General features: G+C 42.1%; 1 protein-coding gene across 3 annotated transcripts in view; it reads left to right on the forward strand.

Moving 5' to 3' along the window:
- Positions 1 to 23,036, forward strand: part of sgsm2 (small G protein signaling modulator 2) — a 111,011-nt gene that overhangs the window by 43,405 nt on the left and 44,570 nt on the right. For all 3 annotated transcript variants that reach the window (XM_086260566.1, XM_086260564.1, XM_086260567.1), the window contains exon 3: positions 21,662 to 21,830. In XM_086260566.1, coding sequence (XP_086116692.1) covers positions 21,662 to 21,830 — 169 coding nt within the window. The remainder of the gene's footprint in view (positions 1 to 21,661; positions 21,831 to 23,036) is intronic.

Genomic DNA, 23,036 nt, shown 5'->3' on the forward strand with positions numbered 1-23,036 from the left:
TTTAGTCCTATAATTTAACAAAAAAAAAAAAAAACCCAAGGGACTGGTTTGGAATTAAGAACATTTATTTAAAATGAAAAGCATGTTGTATGCAACATATTACAGAATAAATAATTATGAAAAAAAAAATTTAAACAGTGACAGTGCAACTCAAGTATTTTTTTCAGTTTATTGTAAACTCTGCCGCTTTGGACAACACAGGGGGCATTAATAAACATCTTTGCTATTTAGTAGAGATGGCACGATACCACTTTTTTATGTCCGATACCGATATCATAAATGTGGATATCTGCCGATACCGATATGAATCCGATATAGTGTTTTTTAATCAACAAAACTGTTTTTTAAATATCTTGCTGCATTTTGTATAAGTTCATACTCAAGTTTAAAACAACAACTACACTAAAGCTATTCTGTTATACCTGTATGCAAAAAAAAACATTTCATAGTTCAGCAATACTGATCAATCTAATAAACATAAACCTACACCATCCTCCCTATTCTGGTATTTTAAAGAGTACTTAGCATAAATATTAAGCAACCTAACTAATAGGGTTCCAACTCCCAGCAACAACAAAAATAAATAAATAAAAAATAGGGAACCACCCCTCACGCTCCACCTCATGATGCTTAATCGACGTAATCAACCTTAATTTGATGCAGTGTGAAAAAAAATGCACAGAAATCAATTATTTTTCAAGAAATATTAAATAGATTCAACATCTTTCTTCAACAAAATTGCAGACTGCACAGATGGTACCTTCCCAAAGGAAAAAGTACTATAGCTTACTAGGGTATATATATTAGACTTAATAGTTACTATATACAGTAATTGACTTCTATTCATTTTACATCAAATTAAAACTTTGGGTGTCAGATAATTATTTATTAAAAGCTCGACATTTTAAATGAGAATAAGAAAGAAAAGTATGTCTTTGTGCCCCTTTTCCCTGTTAATGCCCTATCGGCCCCCCTGGCTAAACTTTGCTAGATCCGCCCCTGCACAGTTACCAGCGTCAGCTACGTAGAAAAAGATCCTCGAGTAGAAAGTAATATTAAATAAATTCTAACAACAGCTGATCAAGCTTAAACGTGCTGCTGTTGTTCAGCCGCTGGTTTCCTCTTTCTGGTGCAAAGTGGGCCAAAAACAAACTAGAGAGACGGACTAGCGACAGAAAAGCCGATCAGCTGATCGTTAAGCAGTTTCATGATTGAAGTAGCAGCAAGAAGAGGCAGTCGCTCCATATATCGTTTGTTAAGCTTAAAGCAGGAATGCTTTACAAACATTCAGAGATGGACTTACACACTTGCTTTACTTCTCTCGGGATAACTTTGTCGGAGATGAAATGCCGGGTTGCTAGCGAAGCTCCAAATGCTATCCAGACCACCGACAGGTCCCGCATGCCACAGCCGCTCTATCACGTGATGCATACTGCTCCGACGTGCTAACGTTCTGAGGTGAGTTACGGCGTGTTGCAAGTTTTGTGAGGTGCTTTCGTGATATTTAATGGATCGGATTACATTTTTTATTTTTCTCCGATATCCGATCCAGTAATTTAGGTCAGTATGGGACCGATACCGATACGTAATATCGGATCGGTCCATCTCTACTATTTAGTGCACAATATTTGAATAAACTAACAACATCCACCAACATAGAACTGTGGCAGTCAGTGCAGCTGAGGTAGGTATTAACATCAAGTCTAAGATGACTCACTTAATGGAGAGAAAAAGTGAGTGGCAGGTTTTTTTTTAAAGAAAAGTAGCTTTTCTGCATTATCAGCAGTCAGACTGTTTCTGTTTTCATCTATAATGTGTGACACTGAGCCAAAAAGCCTTTCACTTTCCACACTGCTACATGGGGCTGAGAGGTATTTACTTGTCTGTTTCTCTGTTTAGAAGTCTCACTAGCACAGTCACAACTGGGATGACATCAGAGGCTAGTGCGTCGTAGCTGCTCACTTTTTTAGTTAGTTCCTCAAAGGGGGCGAGGATGGCAACAGTCGTCTCCATAAGAGCCCATTGGTGAGCGGTGAGATAGTCAGGGAGTTCGTGCTCGGACACATACATGCCCAGCCCTCGCTTTTGCTCAGTGAGGGGCTGGAGCATGTAATACGTGCTGTTCCAGTGCGTCTGTACGTCCTGCTGTAGTCTCTTTATTGGCTGGTTGAGCTGTCCCTGAATGTCCTCAAGGTGGGAGTAGGCTAAGGCGGAATGTTTAAAATGCCCAACTATTTTCCGTCCCACTGCTGTAGCATCAGCTATGCTCCTCTGTGCTAATAAGCGTGGGTAAATAAGCGTGGGTAAACTCTTTGTACTCGTTGTCGTGTTGGGATTTAGGTGCTTGATTAAATTACTTGTGTTAAATGCGCTACCTTTAGAGCCTCCTCTGGACAATTTCGCTGAGCACAATTTGCAGTCCGCCTTTGTTTTCGCGTCTTCGTTCACTTTGAAATAGTTCCACACGGCTGACTTGTCTCGCCTGCCCTTCTCTCAGCTCTGAGCTGCAGCCGGGGCCTGGGGGCGGGCACTCGGGGCCTGGGGGCGGGCACTCGGCGCCTGTGATTAACCGATTACATGCCGCTCAAACATAGACAGGTCTCAGACCGTGGTATCGGGGGACTTTTAACGAGTATGAGTACTTTAGAAAATGTGGTATCGAGGCCGATACCCGATACCGGTATCGGTGCATCCCTACTACAAACGTCACTGCTGTTTAGTTTTCTGTCTTCATTTATGTTGGAAGTGATAGCAGAGCTGTACGTTTGAATATTTTCAGAAATCTCTCAGTCAGAACATGCTATATCATGCTTAGCTGGAAACTAGCGAGCTAACTTCCTGCTAACTTCATCTCCGTTAAATTTAATAAATTCTGTTTTCATGGATGCCTGGATGCTAAACTTAATTGTTACACCTGGTAAAGCAGCAATGCTGATCATTTTATTAAAGATGAAAGACTTTAGACAGATTTTAACTCTCAGTGATGCTGCAGTGTTAGTTTGACTTTGGGACCTGAAGCTGACGGAGTTTAGGACCCAGATTACTCCGCGAGGCTCCTGACTACAGCAGCCGTAATGCTCCGACAATCCATCAAGCGGTGCGGCTTCGTAGCTTAGCAAAGTCGTACTAAAACATGTTTTGACAGATTTTTGAGCGCCGTGTAGCACATAAAATCGGTTCGAGGTCAGTAAGCACAACCAGAATTCATACAAAAGGTGCACTGATGATTTTTGAGAAAATTAAAGGATTTTACGTGCACCTTATAGTACGGAAAATTCGGTAGTATAATGCTACCACCACTGTGCTTCACTGTAAACACATTAGCAGTGATGGGAATAACGGCGTTACAAGTAACAGCTGATTGTTCCGCAAACAGTTTGAAATGGTTATTTAAAAAAAAAAACGGTCAAAGGTAAATGGCTGCAAATAACTTTGTTTGCAAAACTTGTCCATATGATTTTCAAATTGACAATTTATATTTGCATCTAAAGTTATGAAATATGGTTCAATAAACATGTCTGTGGTTGTTACAGTAAAAATATAACTTTTTCTACTCGGATTTTATGTTTTTTGTCTGATTTTAGATCAGTTGTGTTAATACAGTTTGTCAAAATGAAAACATAACTGTAAATTCGGACACGTGAGGCTGTGCTGAAAACAATGATACCAAACAAGACAAAGTAAATAGTTTGTAAAGGTGAAATGTGGAGGAAACATCAGAAGTAGTTAAAAATGGCCAATTATGACCTGGACCCCAGAGGGTTAAACTTTTTTTTAAGTAACGCAATAGTTACTTTTCAAGTAATTAATTACTTTTAGAATCTTGTAACTCTTACTCTTACTTTTTTGAAGAAGTAACTGCTAACTATAATTAATTACTTTTTCAGAGTAACTTGCCCAACACTGCACTGTAATATACAGCACAGTGGGACTGATGGCCAAACTATTTCGAGACATTTCAAAGTTCCAGAACGAGGCTTTTTTTAAACATATCTGCAAACGACAACATGTTTCCGTTCTATTGTTTCTGAGAGTTTTGGGTCATGGATGAATGAACAAGTGTAATAGCGTTAGTGTGTGTGTGCGTGCACTTCTATTAGACGCTGACGAACATCAGATATGGTTTTAATGGTGATGGGATGGTTCAGCACCTTCTGCACTGGTTTCTCAGTCTCCTCTCTGCCCAGCAAAGCACCGACTGAGCACAGACAGCATTTCAGAGTTTTGAACAGAACATCTCAGAAGAGCCAGCTGCCTTCACGTGTTAGTGTATCTGACTATTCTTTGTTCTTAAACATTCGTCAGCTCTCCTGATTTGTCCCTTGTGATGGATGTCCCGTGTTTCCTACTCCGACTTTATTCAGAGGCATGAATAAAGCTTGTCTGGGCAAACTGGCATCAGGAATCCTGACCGTGTGTTGAGCTGCAGTAAGCAACGGGGGAGGCCTGGGGTTGTGAGAACCAATACCCACTCTCACCTCTGCCTTGCTGGTTTTAATCCCTCCGTGTTTTTCCTCCTCTCTGCTGGCAGCCGGTTGCAACCTCTCTCACTCCCACGCGAACAACACGGACTCTCTACCTTCCACAGTGGGTGGACAGTAATGGAAACACCACACAAGAAAGGACTAGAACATTGAATGTGAGGCTTTAAAAGTAACATTAGCAAATTAACTGGTTTTGACAGACAGCCGGACTCACAAATTCAGATGATTCATAAATTCAGGAATCCTGACAGCATGTTTTAAGAAAGAGCAGCGCTGGGCGTCACTGACTGACAGATGCTCAGCAAACTGCACATGTACTTGTGGCAGGCCTGCCATTCACAAACTTCCTGTTACATTATATCTCATATCAGCAGCATGCATGGCGTCTGAAAGCTCACAGTGTTGCTTATGCAAGATGATACAGTGCAGCTTGCTCCTGACTCGTAAAGCAGCCGTTCTGCTGTCAGTCCTACCAGTACTTAGTGACACACTCAAACTAAAATGTTATTCACAAAAATAAACTGCAACAGAAAGAGGAAATGTAATGAGCTTTTTCCAGAGGAGCATATTACAGAAAATCTATCCAGGGAAGCCGCAAAACTAGCAATATGATAACTAATAATAGATTTCTGCACTTCTTTTGCTTTAATCGCATTTCGCTCATTATACTTGCAGATTTGTACTTATGGAACCTTTTCAGTGTAGTACTTTTGTTTACTTTTGCAGTACTTCACACTTTGCATGTAAGTTAATGATCAGAGGGCTTTTTTTCAGCATCATTTGCAAGCTGATTTGTTTGTTTTCTGGAGAAATAATCCCACCGAGGTAACAATGATACAGTATCTGTGCAAATAACTGCTTCTATCAACAGCCACGTGATGTCAAGCTCCTTCCACAGCCTCCAAAACAGTCTGCTCGGGATGCAGCGTGGTAGCAGCTACAGCTGAGTATCAAGTACCCTCAGCAGAGATCTGAGACTCTCGTATGGTTGGGTCTTTTTGTTAGGCTGCACTCCCCGGTGTGCACACAGACGGAGCAGCCTTCATATTATTTCAGTGCTTAATCAGTTCCAACTCTGTCTGACAATCACCATGATTGGTGCTTCACTCCACACATCTGTGCAATGTGACGTGAAACCTGCTAAGAGAAGAACTGCTCTGAAAAAATGCCAGCCTGCTGCTACGACACCGCAGGAAGTTATTCATGGTGGAAATCAGCGAATTACATCGCATTACAGACGAGGTATATTTTTGGGGTGATATGAGCAATCATAGGGTGTATATAATCGAGAATAATTTAATTACTATGGGTATGAATAATTAGAATGGCTGTAGGTCAGAAGGCTGGGCAGGTCATCAGGTCATATGCTGATCGCAAGGTTGGTGGTTCAATCCCTGGCTGCTCCAGTCTGCAGGCCAAAGATATTAACCCCAGTATTATAGATTCTAACAGATTTTATCTATCTATCTATGTGTGTGTATATGTATGTATATATATGTATGTGTATGTGTGTGTGTGTGTGTGTGTGTGTGTGTGTGTACAAACCAAAAATAGCCTATAAGTTTCTCTTGTCTTGCAGCCTAAACCTCGTGCATTCTGTCCATTGAATCTGAAGTTGGACTGTTGTTTCCTTAATAAAGTTTATTAAAACTCACTGTGTGACTGCACGAACAAAGAGAGGAGGTGTTGGACAGCAAAACAGAGAAAGCGTGGAGAAGGAAGTGTGAATCTCAAGAAGATAATGTTGAAACACGCACACATAACACTGTTAGTGTGTGTATGTCTGCGAGAGATTAAAGGCTTTAACATGAGTTTTTATGGTGTCAATGAAGCCGAAGATTTCCATATAATGAATGTGTGAGCTTGAAAAAAATTGTCCGGCAGCCTCGCCTCTGTCAGACTACAATGTAGCTGCCATCACCTGTGTGTGAATGACTGAATGTAGTCTAAAGTGCTTTGGAGTCCTTAGGGACTGAGTAAAGCGCTATACAAGTACAGGCCATTTACCAAGTTAAAGAAAATACTCATGTAAAAACTGAAATACTAATTTAAGTAGTAAAAAGTAATCTAAGTAGTAAAAATGAAAAGGTACAGGCTCTGAAATGTACTCAGAGTAAGAATGTAAAAAGTAGCTCTTTGAAGGACGTTTCTACCAGCTGTTTTTCTGCAGAGCTAATTCAACCTCGTGCTATATTAACTTAATATTAAAATAATAATGGACATGGGAATAAAAACTATTTTTTTTAAACTTCCACACCCAAACAGAAACATGAGTTTCGTGTACAGGCTGAGATCAGCTGACCTCCTGCTGCTGAGGTTTACAGCTCTGTGGATTTACACAACTGAATTCAACGACATGTAACCCTGTATTTCACCATCTGTCTGATCTCCACTCACTACACTGACAGTATACTGTTTATACTGCCTGCATATTAGACTGAATACAGTTAACATAAAGGTTGAATTCACTGAATGAATCTAAGCATCATCGCCTTAAATTCAAGGTCATCTTGATGTAGCCTAACCATCAGAAACATTGCTTTTGAAATGACCTGCTGCCCTTGAAATGTCACCCGCTTTATCCTCACGTCTTTTCTGTAGCACGAGGTTAGATGGAGCTTATGGACATGAGCAAAGATGCTGTTTCAGATCATCCGGACCCCCTTTAACCCCAGAGCATAGAGCTAAAAAAAGGAGACATAGATTAGTCTTCGTGTGGGATACCAGTGATGGAGGCACCAACAGAACTGGTCTTTGTATTATTGTTACCTTCATCGAGGCTTAGCTCGGTTTGATGTTTGAAGAAGTGAAAACGTCCCCTCAGATCCATTAAACCTAAAGTAATGAGCCTGATTTGAAAATTTGTGTTAAGATAAGTGTAAAACTGAAACGCTGTCAGAAAAATATTTACTCAAGTGCGGGTACTTTACATTTCTAATGCTAAAGGTGGGAAGCAGCGAGCAAGAGACGGGGAATTTGAGCTGGAAAGTATCAAAGTAGAAAGACTTTCATACTTGTGGCACGGGTATTTGTGCCCTCGGCTTTTCTTCTATTTTGCATCCTGCTCAACTTCAGGGTTTTGGGGTTTTTTTTGCCTGCATTCAACTCACCTAAGTTGCAATTACATTTGAAGCCCTGCCCTGACCCTCCCTGTCCCTTCTACATCTGCTGCATCATGTAACTTGGACTGCAGTCTTAATCATAGCAGACGCTGCATCTCTTTATTTGAAAAGCTTTGATCACAGCTTGAAAAAGCCAAGGTTGCAGCTCAGCTAGTGCAGAAAGGGGACGGAGTCAGGTCTGCTATGTCTGTAGCTCTGCACACAGCTATCCCTGCAACGGTTCATTTTAGTTAGAAACAGATGCAGGTTGGTCTCCATGCCAACCCGCCTGACCCCGTGACCCTAGCAGGCTCTCCCTTTCCCCGCTTTCGCCCAACCTCCTCACACCTTACACAGAAGACTAGGAAGCAGAAGCCACGGAGAAGCGAATCCTCAGGAGACTGAGTCGAATTACACCAAATCTGTTTGAGCCGATTTAGAGACCCCGATCCTCTTCACAGTTTTAGGAGCATCCAAGATCCATCCACACCTGCAGGAAGCAGATACTGCAGAGACTCACTGCAACACTGTTTCTTTTGTTGTCTTTCCAGGACACATTCATCTTCATAGCAAATAATACCAGCTCACAGCAGCATCATCTCACTGCTGCTGTCCTGGCTCACAGTGCCTTTTCCTTAATGTTGAGGCTATTCAAAGCCAATTCTAAAAATGTTGTGACGCTGTGTGAAATGTTAATAAAAATGATCATTTGCAGATTTCATATATATATATATATATATATATATATATATATATATACACATACACACACATACACGGGCACTGATGACAGGTTAAGGATTTCCAGAACACGTAAATAGCGCAAAGCGGCAAAAACCTCCTGTGACGCAGCACTGAGCTGTGGTGTAATTATGGCACCATCTTTCTTTTATTTTGAACTGAAATACTAAATATTTACATGATTTAAATTGCACAACAATATCTGTATAAACTCTTAAGGTAAACAATGACGTTTTCTTTCCTCCACGTCTGATCACGACTTTTATTTGAGATCATTTGCTGCCACAAACACTGTCCAGAAGAGCGGCAGAAATTGCTGCATAATTGCTGCTTTGTCACCTGTTTGGCAGCAGACGTGATTTCCTTGTGAGAACTGGGCACTACGAGGAGTGAGTGGGAGGAAAGAGCAAGTGCTTCCCATCTTCTGTGGTGAAGTCATTCTCGTCTTTGCCATTTGTCATCTCTCTGTGCTATTTCTGCCTTTCAGTCTTCTCCATCTGTCTGTGTTGTTTCATCACTGTCCGCCACTATCTTGCTTTTACTTTTCTGACTGCACCTGCTTCATCAGCAGCGACGTGACTCATAAAGTCACACAGGTATAGAGCCTTAGAAGTGGATTAAAATAGCTGGCGCTACGTTTATATCAGGCGTCAGGCTGGAAATATCATATCTGTATTTGTGCACAAGTTAAAAGTGGCATCATTAACTTTACCTATATATGGCACTGGCTGTGTAAAAGAAACAGTCAGTGCTTGGTAGTAAGATTATGTAGTACACTACCAGCCAAAAGTTTGGACACAACTTCTCATTTAATGATTTTTCTTTATTTTTACTGCTCTACAAACTGAAGACATCAAATATATGAAGATATATGGAGTTATGTATTAATGGTGTTGGGACCATCAGGTTGGTGCACAGCTGACAGCCTCGTTTGGCAACTGTTAGAGTTCATATTATAGCAAACAGCTGAATAAAGGGAAACAACAGCCCATCATTACTTTAAGAACTGAAGGTCAGTCAGTCAGAAAATTGCTAAAACGTTGAATGTGTCCCCAAGTGCAGTCGCATCAAGCACTGCGATGAAACTGGCTCACATGAGGACGCCCAGGAAAGGAAGTGCGAGAGTCCCTCTGCTGCTGAGCCTCAGAAATCGTTAGCAGCAGCTCAGATCAGAGCCCAGATAGCTGCTGCACAGAGCTCCAGTAGCAGACACATCTCTGCATGTTCAGAGCAGACTGTGTGAATCAGGCCTTTACGGTCAAACAGCTGCTGAGAAACCACGACTGAGGAAAAGCAACAAGAAGAGATGTTTGGACTAAGAAACACAAGGAGTGGACATTAGACCATCTGTGCTTTGGTCTGATGGGTCCAGATCTGAGATCTTTGGCTCCACCTGCCGTGTCTTTGTGCAGAAAAGGTGAACGATGGTCTCTACATGCATGGTTCCCACCGTGAAGCATGGAGGAGGAGGCGTGATGGTGTGGGGGGGCTTTGCTGGTTTCACAGTTGGTGATTTATTCCAAACTGAAGGCACACTGAACCAGCATGGCCACCACAGCATCCTGCAGCCACATGCCATCCCATCATTTATTTTCCAACAGCACAAGGACCCCAAACACACCTCCAGGCTGTGTGAGGCCTCTGTGACCAAGAAGGAGAGTGATGGAGGCCTGGCCTCCACAGCCACCTGACCTGAACCCAGTGGAGCTGGTTTGGGATGAGATGGAGCGCAGAGTGAAGGCAAAAATCGGGTTCAAATAGCTAATAGCTTTACTAACATAGTAGCCCTTAATGCGATCACACCATCGTTCAGTCCTTTAATACTAAACTAGTGCACAGTGTTTTTCCTGCTTTGTCTGCAGCAGCAGTATTGCTTTCATTATGTGTTTAACCTCTTCATATTTTCCCACACTGCAGTTTTATCTTCCTTCATCAAATCAGCTGCTCTGTTCTGTAACTGTGATTGGTCAGAGGCAGCCAGCAGCACGTCTTTCACATGAACACACAGAGGAAACCCTGAGTTAGCATAGCGAGCTGAAAACCAGACTAAGTGAATCCAAAGATGGAAAATACTTTTTGTACGTGGAACTGGCTTCGTTGCAGGGCGCGTGTTCACCGTCACGTTAAATGTAACTGCTCCCCGTGCTGTAACCAGTGCTGTGACGCAATCACAGGACCGCGGTGTCATCGGTGAGTGCAAGGTTGTGAGCAGACGATTGCCTCCACCAGCGTCAGTCAGGCAGACCATAAACAATAATATAAACATGTAATACGTATGACTACGTGTGGCCACGGTGCCTCCAGCTGTCTGCAGAGTAGAACTGCTGCTTTAAGCTAAAGCAGTTTAAGTAGAAAGCAAACATAGTGTATGCAGTTGGCCAGTTGGAGGCACCTCATCCATCAGCTGATGTAGGTTAGTATTGAAATCACCTGGGATTGTTGGATGAGCTCAAACTCTGTTGTATTTATTTAAAGAAACCTAAAACACTTCACTATAAACTGATTTCATCAACAGAGATGGTTTTATGGCATGAAGGTATGAGACAATCCACCACCAGTTATTGCTGAACACATACTTAAACATGATCTATAATTATGACAGATGCACAGTAGTGACACAGACATCTAACCTGTGTGTCATCTGTCAGACCTAAGGCTACCAGCATTATTAAAGTCATCAATCAGAGTTTACACGTTCATGCAAATATATAATATTATTGTGTACACATCCCACACAGCAAACGCCGTTAGATGCTTGCGCGCCTCCTGTGAAATGACCAGCAACCTGTTGTAGTTGCAGCTGATTTAAAAAACGCTCGTTTAGAGAGCAGCTAGTTGGCTTCACATGGTTCACGTTCAGGCTCAGGGCTGAGCAACATGGACCAAAAATCACAACTCAGTATTTTCAGGCTGAATGGACGTCCAAGATGTATTTTACAGTTTAGCTATGAAAGCAGCATCGGCTGTATGGAGTGGTTGAAGAGTTACGTTCCTTTGAAGCTGCGTCGTATGAGATCCTCACCCACAGTCAGTGTGTGGTGCTACAGTAACACTGTGGAAAACAGTGCTGGACACTGTAGCACAACCAAAACGATCCCAGCTGTGTGCAATGAATTGTCGTTGCCTTTAAATGATTGCTTTGAATAAGAGGAGCAATCAACTGAGGTCAGCTGATACGTTCAAAACAACATTGGTGCACCAAGATGGCGATAAACAGCTTCAGCTATCAGCTCATGTGTGAATGGGTCACGTGTCAGTTACATTATCCAGTCCAGCCTGAAGCACATTACATTACACAAGTACATTAGTTCCCCCACAAACAGTGACACAGTTGCTGCAGGATGGCAAAATGAGCAATCTGCACACAGCTACCACTGCAACGGCAATCTTGCTTTTATATCGTTTTATAACCAGAATACAAGTAGCTGCCAACCAGGTGACCCGAGTCCCCTATTCAGTCTAGTTCAATGCAATTAAACAACAACAGTCTCCTCAAGGTGCTTTGTATTGTGAGGTAGAGACCCTGCAATATTAGACAGATGATGCACTGTGACAAGCCCTTGGCAACAGCAGGAATGAAAACGTCCTTTTTAACAGGAAGAAACCAGCAGAACCAGTCTCAAAGAGGGGCAGCTGACAGCCTGGACCAGTTGGGCTGTTAGGAAAGCAGAAAGCAGAGTTTAATCATTACTAATGATGACATACAGTAGTACTGTATAAGCTCACAGGGAGAGAAATGATGTAGCAGCAGCACAGCTAAGGGATCGATCAGGGTCACCTGAGCTTAATCCAAAAGAAAAGTTTTAAGTCTAATTTTAAAGGTAGAGCGTGCGTCTGTCTCTCCAAACTAGGAGCTGGTCCCATAAAAGAACTTTTAAATAAACTATTGAGTAAGGAAGACATTTTAAATGAAATCTTTAAGATTGGATGTGGATTATTTGAGATTTTGTATGTGAAGAGAAAGAATTTAAATTCAATTCTCAACATGGAGTCAATGAAAAAAGGAGCTAACCTGTGATATTCTGTAACTATGTTTGTGTGAGACACACTCTTCAAATCTGTCAGATAGATGTGATTCACACACTACAGCTCAGTACCTTTAACGGTGTGATCTCTGTGTCAGTGCTAACACTGCACTGAGGTCTGACACAGGTCCACTGGTTTATCTGTGAATCCTGACTGAAGCTCCTCAGATAAAACATCCTTTGTAAATAATCACGTAACTGTTTGACAAATATTCTTTCACCAGTTTTTGAAAATAAAAGAGGGTTTGATGTATAATTAGCTGAGACAGCTGGATCAAGTAAAGACTTTTTAAGTAATGGTTTGATTACCGCCACCTTAAAAGCCTGTAGTATGTATCCTGTTTAGAAAGATAGATTAATCATTTAAAATGTAAGCGTTAATTATTGTACTTACTGGCACGACTGTGATTATTTGTCTCTGATGGTTAAAACTTTATCTGTGGCGACAGTCTTCAAATCATTGCTCTCGAAGGTTAAAGGAATATTTGGCTCAACAGAGCTTTTTGTCAGCTTTATTCCCGTTTTCCTCGATCAGTGACAAACAGTACGATGTTCCAGGTTTATGGAGGCCTTTTATAGAGTAGCAAGTTCTCCAGGACAAATGAAGATCTGTTAAATTAGTGAAACCATTTCCTGTTTGAGTGTTATAACAGGAAGTCAGATTTCTCCTGAAGAAATCACTTAATGAACATAACCTTAATTTCAGCACAGTCCCACACTGCTTTAGGAAAATTACCGACTTCATATTAATTTTAGCCTCTGGGTGTTTCCATCATCACAGATGAGTTGCACTGACTGGTGCAAATCGTCATGTTGAATGCTGATGAAAAACTGACCTTTATTTGGTGATTTCACAAGATTCCAACAGAAAGTCCATAATTCAGACTGAAGACAGACACGGGGATACCCTCAGGCAGAACAGCCACACAAACTGGGAAGACAAATGATGCCAGAACCAAGAACACATGTAAGCTCAGGCCTTACATACACAGGAGACTAACTGCGGAAACAAAAGTCAGCTGGAGGAAAACAGGTGATCAGAGTCAAACTAAAGAGACAAAACTAAACACAAGACAAGAGACTGGGAAACTAAAACAGGAAGTTACTAAACACCAGACACAGAGACAAGACTCACGGGGGGGGGGGGACTAACACCGAGTTGCATATAAACAATAACCGAGAGCAGAACCAGAAACTAAGACTAAGAAACAAACAGAAAGCCAAGCGAGATATCAAGAACTACATAAAGACTACACAGTAACCAAAATCTGTAAATAATAACTCAGATGCCAAAATATTAAGTCCCATAAGTGAAGTGCTGGGTCAGAGGTCATGATTTTAAATCATGCTTTTTATTTGTTTTTGTTTCTAATGTCTCTGTAAAGCACTTTGAATCACCTTGTTGTTGAATTGTGCTATACAAATAAGCTTGCCTTGCCTCTTATTGCAACATGTTGGTGATCTGCTTTGGCACTCTGTCTCAGTTGGACCGTGATCGCTTGGAAATTGCCTCCAACTTTTCAAATCGCCATGCGATGGAAAGTGTTGCCCAGAGGTTGAGGGGTTACATGCTCAACCTCGGGCATCAGACCGACCAGCCTCCACTGACAAAGACTCATTTTACATCTCATACAAGCTTTTAGTGCCACCTTATACATTAGTTGTTTTCTTTCGTGTAACTTTGTAACTTTTAATGGATTCGTTTAGATTCAGCTCCTGTTTTCTTTGAGGTAAATGTGACACTCATGCAGCAAATTTGTCTGCAGCGGTGCCTCAAACAGACAATGATGTTAAATGTATAGAGTGAAGGTGAGACAGTGTGAGAGCAGACAGAGGAGATCTGAGTTTATCAGACGGTGACAGACCTGATGGGAGACAAGTGGCACTAATTAACTTTTGCTTTCATTAGATCTTCTAATGAATTCAGTGGCGATAGCTCCAGAGCTGCCTGCCACTACCCTGAAGACACTCAGTATGTTTTCTTTGTTAAAGAACACAAATATAAATAAACAGAAAGTAAACCTGTGTAAATGCTGTATGTACTGCTCACAACCAAAGATACTGAGTGATCTAACTGATTGAGATGAAGTGCTTTCATCGTGAGGGACAAAACAATGAGATTAGCTCAAATTGATGGGATGTAGTTTGGGTCAAACTGAAGCAAACTAAAGTGTAACAGTGTGAAAAGAATGAAATGAAAGTAGGCGTACCGTATATGCAGAGGAGAATAAGAGCGAGAGTCATTACTGTAGCTTAAACTTCCCGATTTAGTGCTGGAACAGCAGCGTGTCACTGTGCTCCTCAGGAAGTCACGTCCTTCTTGAACTGCAGATGAGTCGTGGTGTTCGAAGCACTGAAGCTGAGCCTGTGAGACGCTGCTTCTGCACTCAGTTCACACAGGCTTTCTTGTACTGTGAACCAAGGGCGTAGATTTGGTTTTGGCATTGATTCAACCACCGAACCTGCCCCGTTTCTTTTTTTCCCTTTTTGTCGTTGCTTCTTGATAAATAAAGGAGAAAGATACTTGCCTACATGTGCTATTCTACATGCTTTTAAACCATTTAAAATCACAATTCATAGTTTTATATGTGAATTATATAATGTTAAATTACTATTAAACAAATGAATGACTAAGTATTTTAGACTTTAGTTTACTTCAGCCATATTCCATATAACTCAGGTATCATACAAAAATAAAAATAGAGTGTGACAATAAAAGAATATGACTTTAAGGACTTAACAACATTACTTCAGTTACACCAACATCTCTGACACATCAGCACTAAGGGAACACTGAGTGACCTGCTGGGTTTTGTCCATAAAACTACTCGTCTAAGATTACCACAAAGTAAAAGATCTCTCAGCAACATTATGCAACATTTTAGGCACTATTGCCCCGATCAGATCAGTGAGCTGGGATGTTTTATTCTAAACATGAACTACGGTTACAGCAACATGGACTACTGGTGTCCCACACAACAACTCAACGTCCACTATGTGAAGCAGCCAAACACATGCCTTCTCCTCTCGTTAACTGAGATAAACTGCTGGCATATTGGTTTTACATCTATACTGTCCAGTCTGTCCTAGTGGACACACAGCAGCATTGTTTAATCTCATTTGAGTCATTGTTGACCGTAGCCATGTTTTTAGTCTTCTGAGAGCACTGAAGCTTCTTTCATCCTCAGTACCTGCGTTTTATCCTGAGATTAAAATTATTATTCTGTGCTTGATGTGCCTCACCTTTGGCCCTGGCTCTTCCCCTCTGACTGCTGTAGGAACAAGGAGGCAGTGAGCACGTTGTATAAAGGGAGCGGACACACAAAGCCACGGGCAAGGGGAGAAGACACTGGACGGGAGTCGGGGAGCACACGGGGATTTATTATTGGATTGTATTTTCTTCACTGTGAATAAACGCACCGTTTGCATTGCAAGAGTCCAGCGTTCGGGTCCTCCTTCCCCACATCCCCACGGTCTGCCAGCGCAGCCGTGACAAGTTGTTACTGAAGCCTGATAGAAGTTGCCTTTAAGTTTGTCTATATTTTTGGATAGCGTGTTTCTGGTCTTCCACAGATTATCCACGGGGTTCAGCCAAGTTGGCTAATCGAGCAGTCTGACCAATAACAGTCTTGGTACCGTCGGTAGGTGACCAGTCCCACTGGAAAAGGAAATAAAGGTAAAGGAGAAAGTGTCTCCACAAAGCTTTTCATGGAAGTATGACATCCTGGTAACGGGCTGCACTGACTTTGGACTGAATAAAACACAGTTGACCAAACACCATCGATACACGACATATTGCCACCTGATAAAATAACACATTGATTTGTGCCATATAAAAAGTGAGAAATGTCAATTCAGACTCTGTCAAATGTACACTAAAGAATCAATTTACATCAGCAGCCTAACAACTGTCGTGATAATAAATACTAGTTAATCTATAGCACCAACTCATCAGTCAGTCACCTGTGACCTCGCCTCTTCACCTCTGTCACCTGATGAATGACAGTGAGACAAATACATGCAGTCACACATGTGCTTCAAATACAGTCATGAACCAACAAGTCATCATCCAGTTTCACCTGTGATCTTGTGTCACCATTACTCTCTGTGTTGGTTCTGCTGTCACCTGACAAATAGGACATACATGACAATAAGAATAAAATGTGCAGCTGCTTCAGTGTTTCTGTCACTTTGTGCAGATCTTCATCAGTAATGTTTGTAGGCTGAGTGCATTTTTAAAACAAGTTGTGCAAACTGCACTACGAGGTGGAATATTTCCACCCTCTCCCCGTCCCTTCTGTCCATGCCAAATCTACACCCTTGCTGTGAACTCATTTTTGTATTTTGCACTCGAACCTTTTCTCTCAGTGTTTCATAGTGTTTATATTAATTGTATTTCAGCTCCATATGCTTGCTAGCCATCCCTTTACAGCTGTTGTGTGTGTGTTTCCTGGTTGCTTGGTACCTGCTGGTGCTTGACGACTTTGGCATGCTGTTTCTGGTGAATGGACTTTGTCCTAAGATTTAATGTCACAGCTGTTCCTAATGTTTGGGCAGAGAAATCTGAACGTTGTCATGTTTACACTCTTTCTGGACCTCAAAAACAAGCAGAGATAACAATGTGTGAGATTCAGGTGTTTACTCACAAAGTGATGGGAAAACATTTAAACAGACATTAACACAGTTACATGTAAATACATATTAGCTGCCGAGCTTCAATGTTTTTGGTGATTAATGACCCTTGAATGTATTTCATACTTTTTTTGATCACTACTGGCTTTTATTTATTTATTTATTTTAACTTCTTGGCTTTAAACATATTATCTCCTCCTGCTGGTGATGCATGCGTGTACATTTCACACTTTGGAATAGCGTGAAATGGACACGGTGGACCAGCATGTCGGCATATTTTGCCATGATACTGGGTTTCCAGCCATCTACACACACACACACACACACACACACACACACACACACACACACACACACACACACACACACACACACACACACACGCACGCACTTGTTTTCATATCTTGGTGAGGACATCTCATTGACATAATGCTCTCCCTAGCCCCTAACCCTAAACATCAAAACTGAATGCCTAACCCTCAGCCTAAACCTAACCAAAGCCTAACTGTAACCCTGATGCTAAAATCACATTTTGAGCCTCAAAAATGTCTTCAAACTCATGGGGACGCTCAATTTGTCCCCATAAGTGACTGTCGGTCTCCACAAGTATAGCATCACGCCATCTGTCCTCACAAAGATGTCTAAACATGTACACACACACACACACATCTGTCTGGGAGCTATCAGCTGTAGGTATGGCTAGTGAAAAAGTGCATTTTACATTTACTCAGGTTATGTTTGATCATCTAAAACATTTAAGTGTGACAAATATGCAAAAAACTGAAATCAGGAAGGTCTAGTTCAGCACACGCAGCCACAGTCATTGCTGAAGGGCTGGCTGTTTACAGAGTGTCGTATCAAAAATTCAGAAAATAAAATAAAATACTAAAGCCTTGAGAAGATTATCAAGAAAAGCGAATGAAGTTAGAAGTTCAGAGCGATGTGAGACTGATGTCTGTGCATCGTGACTGACTACACAGCTGTTGCTGTCCCAATATGAAACCACTCCTGAGCCAGGGACAATGTCAAAAGTAGTGGAATAAATAGAAAACTTCTCTTTTTAGATGCATTTTATTTGTAAATTAAGTTCCAGGGGTGTGAAGTGTTTGAAGACCAGTGAGAAGTTTCCACAGTGTGTGAACAGTTGCTTTGTCTTTGGTTGGTATCGATGGTGTTTGGTCAACTGTGTTTTATTCAGTCCAAAGTCAGTGCAGCCCGTTACCAGGATGTCATACTTCCATGAAAAGCTTTGTGGAGACACTTTCTCCTTTACCTTTATTTCCTTTTCCAGTGGGACTGGTCACCTACCGACGGTACCAAGACTGTTATTGGTCAGACTGATCGATTAGCCAACTTGGCTGAACCCCGTGGATAATCTGTGGAAGACCAGAAACACGCTATCCAAAAATATAGACAAACTTAAAGGCAACTTCTATCAGGCTTCAGTAACAACTTGTCACGGCTGCGCTGGCAGACCGTGGGGATGTGGGGAAGGAGGACCCGAACGCTGGACTCTTGCAATGCAAACGGTGCGTTTATTCACAGTGAAGAAAATACAATCCAATAATAAATCCCCGTGTGCTCCCCGACTCCCGTCCAGTGTCTTCTCCCCTTGCCCGTGGCTTTGTGTGTCCGCTCCCTTTATACAACGTGCTCACTGCCTCCTTGTTCCTACAGCCTTCCAGAAAAAAAACACAGAGGAGCCGTTAGGAGCCTCACGCAACGATCCCACGTTGATGGGAGCTCAGCCACTCTCTAAAGCAGGGGTGAGGAACTCCAGGCCTCGAGGGCCGGTGTCCCTGCAGGTTTTAGATCTCACCCTGGGTCAACACACCTGAATCACATGATTCGGTCATTACCAGGCCTCAGGAGAACTTCAGGACATGCTGAGGAGAACGTTTAGCAATTTGAATCAGCTGTGTTGGATCAAGGACACATCTAAAACCTGCAGGACACCGGCCCTCGAGGCCTGGGTTCAACACCTGTGCTCTAAAGTAACTCCCTCCAGACTAGGCCAATCAGCTGCAGGTGTGTGGCATCATCCTAGGTGTGGCCAGCCTCCTGGCAGGGCCCACCCACCAGAGTTGATGGTGCCTGTACACTGGCCTACCAGATACACCTGTACCCCCCCCCCCCCCCCCCCCACCCCACACACACACACACACACCAGCAAGCAGGAAAACAAGGGACAGCAGCACAATACATTCAATATACATATAGCATATAATATCAGTCCAAATCTGCTCATGGACCCTGGGTTCCTCAGACACAGTGCTGCAAGCTTATTGGCTCCATGTTACGCCACACTGATCCAGTAATTCATGGACTCAACATACTAAGTGTGTAAATTAGTGCATTGTTGGTCATTTCTGTATGTTAAAATACTTTTTCATTGATATTAGGAAATATTCTAATAATGTGTGATGGTGGATTTCTGAATGACCAACGTGGACAGCCGGATCTTTAAACTGGCGTTGAAAAACCACACACAGCTATGCTTGTCATAAATCTAGAGTTATCAGCAGAGGTATCGAAGGGGCGACTCGAAGGATTCGGCGAATGTTTTAAACCAAAATGAAAACATTTTGCATGGCGAGCATGTTTTGGTAGTATTGAAACGAGCCTTCCGCTGCTCTGTGGTCCCAGCAGCACTTATTTCACAGTGTTTTCTTCCATAGCCCTAGAATGATGCTAATTATTCGTGTAATAGCTTGGATTTGATGATTCATCAGAGCCACAGACACCCAGAACATGAATTAACAGGCCAGTTGTAAGGAGAGGCAGCAGGATGAGCTGATGCTGGGTGCGGTTCCTCCCGTGGGAGAGCTGCTTGCATCCTGTCCTCAATTCTTGTGTTTCCACAGAAACAACCGTGCATCAATATTCCCTCCCTGCAAACCTTCACTTCTTCTTCTGCTGCTAATCCTGGCGATCCTCTTCTAATAGGATAAAGGACAGTTTTACACGAGAAAGTATTACCAGCAAGACGTCCCCAGAGGCTAATGTATTAATCTGCCAGACAGAAGCTGCTGTGAATGTACTGCACAGACAGCTTTGTGAGTGAAAATCTCCAAGCCTCTGAGCAACCCTCTAAGGTGCCTAGAGTAGCAATAAAAGCAGACGATTGCACCCATAAAGCAGGTTTTTCCCAGCATCGCAGAGAATAACATTGTTGTCGGTCTGTAATATTATGTGGTAGATTCACCTCACAGAGCAAAAGCAAGCAGAGAACCACAAGTGCTCAAACCTGACATGAATCACATATTTCAGATGGGCTTTTTAATAAATATAATCTTTGTGGCGTCTGTATATATACACTGAAGCTCATTTGGATCCAGAGCATCTGCAGACACCTTTATTTGAAATAACGGTGCATTAATAAAACATGCTGCGTATTAAAAACAGTCTCTGAGTAAGTACGAGCTAAATTCTCTGTTTGCTTTGGCTGAAATAATTGTGTCACAATCTTGCTTTCAACATCAGCCCTAAAGCTCATTATGGCTGAGCACTAATGCAGCAATTACAGAGGGAGGGAGGGAGACGGCTAATGGATGGGTCACAGCTAGGAAGAGACTGTTTACCTCAATTTCTCCCTCATTTTCTGCATATGAGTCAGTGCCCTTCTGTACTTGTGCCTCAGCTCATATACTAATGTCCTGTTCGTAATGCATTTGTTCTTCCACATAGTCATCTTGCAGCTGCACGCTGAGGTTACCGCCGGCAACCCTCTAAATATGTCAGGGTGTTTCACTAATAACTTTATCTATAAAAGCCTGCAGGTGGAAATCAGAGGTCAGCTGCAGCAGCACCCATGTGCACATAAACACTGCTGTGCAGCTCACTTGCAGAGAAATGACACATGTAGTTTTATATTCTCAAACCAGCTGCATGTTTAATAATTAGCAGAGTTACCACTTTGCAGTTCAGAGGAAAATCTTTGATAATTCCACATTGATTGGAAATTGCCATTAAAGGATGAAAGCAAAATCAAAAGAACTGTAACAGAACATGTTTGTGCTCATCAGGTTCCTTTCATTGCGACTTCTCACATTCGTGGGAAAATGTGAAAATGAGGTTTTGTCTGCCTTTTCTTTCAAAAACAAGTTTGTCTCTGTTCAAATAAGTTTGAGTCAGTAGTAATTAGACAATCCGCAATCAGTGTACTCACAGGCACTGCTAACAGCAAGCCACCTCCCTAATGTTCTCTCTACCCACTGCCTTGATAGCCTGGTCGCTGTTGTAGTCCTGCTTTTTTTCGTTTTATGAATCAATAAAGATTTATCAAGTACATAAAGTTAAAAAAAATACATTAACACTTTAAAACACTGTATTTCTTGTTGGAAGAGCACAATCTTCCTCTGTGCTGCCACGTCAGCGCTCAGTGCTACAAGACCGAGTGGATAGCGTAGAGATACAAACACTAGAACAGACTATAACAGTGTTCAGCTGATAAAAATGCTATCGTCTCAGCCATTTGGCGTGTTTGGTTGTGCTGACCACAAGCTTTTCAGGCTTTATTTCATTTAATGTGATAATTATGTCAGTCTCCATCTTTCTTGCTGATTCCTTCAATTCAAAATTGAGCTTGTTATCTCTTCTCCTCCACTTTGTGTATACTTTCCTCTGGTTGCTCTCCTGCCCTTGTCAGTGTTAACTCAGCTGCCTGCTGTCCCTGCAGCTGCCGTCGAGGCCTGCCTGGGTCACCTGCTGAAGAGACGAGCTGCTGGGTTTCTCCGCAGCGACAAGATCGCAGCCCTCTTCACCAAGGTCGGCAAAGTCTGCGACACCGCCGGCGAGGTTTGCCGTAAAGTGCAGGAGCAGCTCCAGCAGCAGGCTGATCTTACCAGGTTGGTCACGCAGATGTCGCCGACCCCTCCTGTTGCTTTGCTTTTACTGTCTGCTGTGCTGAATTCACCCAAATCTGTCCCGAGGCAGCCATGACGCATCGCTTACTAAATGCTTTTCGAACCCCTGTCATGATTCCACATTAAGGTTTCAGTTCATCACTTTATGACGAGAGCAGCAGGACCGTACCTGACTCCGCCACCATTAGTGCAAACGGAGTGAATCTGTCGTCTTAATTAGAAAGGGAGAGACTCTGTTCCCCATTTCAGCCCAATTTATGAAGGAGGATAAGAAGACTGTTAGTGTAGCCCTAATTATTCACCTGAACTTTAAATGATTAAGGGACAATAAATGTGGTAGCAGAGACAGTTTTATGACAGGGTGGACAGAATAACAGACAAACGAGGTCTCCCCACAGTTGATGCTGTTGCTCTGAAGATTACAGAAATGTGATCTGTGTTAGTTATGATAGCGATAAAGAAATCACACAAAAATCATCCAAGTTATTGCAACAGCTGCCCTAAATTAACATTAATGCTTCTGTGATGCCGAATGCACCAGTGTTTGCATGTTCTTTAACTGGAATGATATTTTAATGATAAAATAAAATAATTTTTATTATATAATGTTATCCATCCAAGCAAGTTATTATGTTTTGATTAAGATGGCAAATTATAATTACTGACTCGCTTTCCTGTACAGAAAAAAACAAATGAATGAATATGCTTGTTTCATTTCTGACTTCTCAGCGTCCACCAGGCTCAAATTTGGGTATAAAAACGTCTCTAATCTCAGACACAGTCCATGAAAATGCTCTAGGTCAGTATTTCCCAACCTTTTGGAGCCACAGCATGTTTCACATTAGAAAAACCACACAGCACACCAGGCATAGCGGAGTTAGCTCGGATTGTCCCCAGTTTACCTTTTTTGCTTTCTTATGATCACTATTCATGCTCGGCCTTCCTCTCGGTCCAGGACCAAGGTCAGACTGACTTTTTCCTTTTCAAATGACTATTACCGTAATTGTCGGGCTATAAGCCGCTACTTTTTGCACCAGCTTTGAACCCTGCGGCTTTTAGTCAGGTGCGGCTTTTCTAAGGATTGTCCGTGATTTTTGTCATATCGTAAGACGATTTGTTTTGTTTGTTCCGCTGTTGTACGGCACTACGTTGCCTGGCGGAAGGGCATGTGATCAGACACAAAGTATC

The sequence above is a fragment of the Aulonocara sp. 'chitande type north' Nkhata Bay genome, linkage group LG14 (assembly GCF_057382095.1).
Source record: "Aulonocara sp. 'chitande type north' Nkhata Bay isolate Kocher_YH1m ecotype deep benthic linkage group LG14, A_spYH_male_GT1.1, whole genome shotgun sequence".
In the NCBI taxonomy this organism is placed as follows: Eukaryota; Metazoa; Chordata; class Actinopteri; order Cichliformes; family Cichlidae; genus Aulonocara; species Aulonocara sp. 'chitande type north' Nkhata Bay.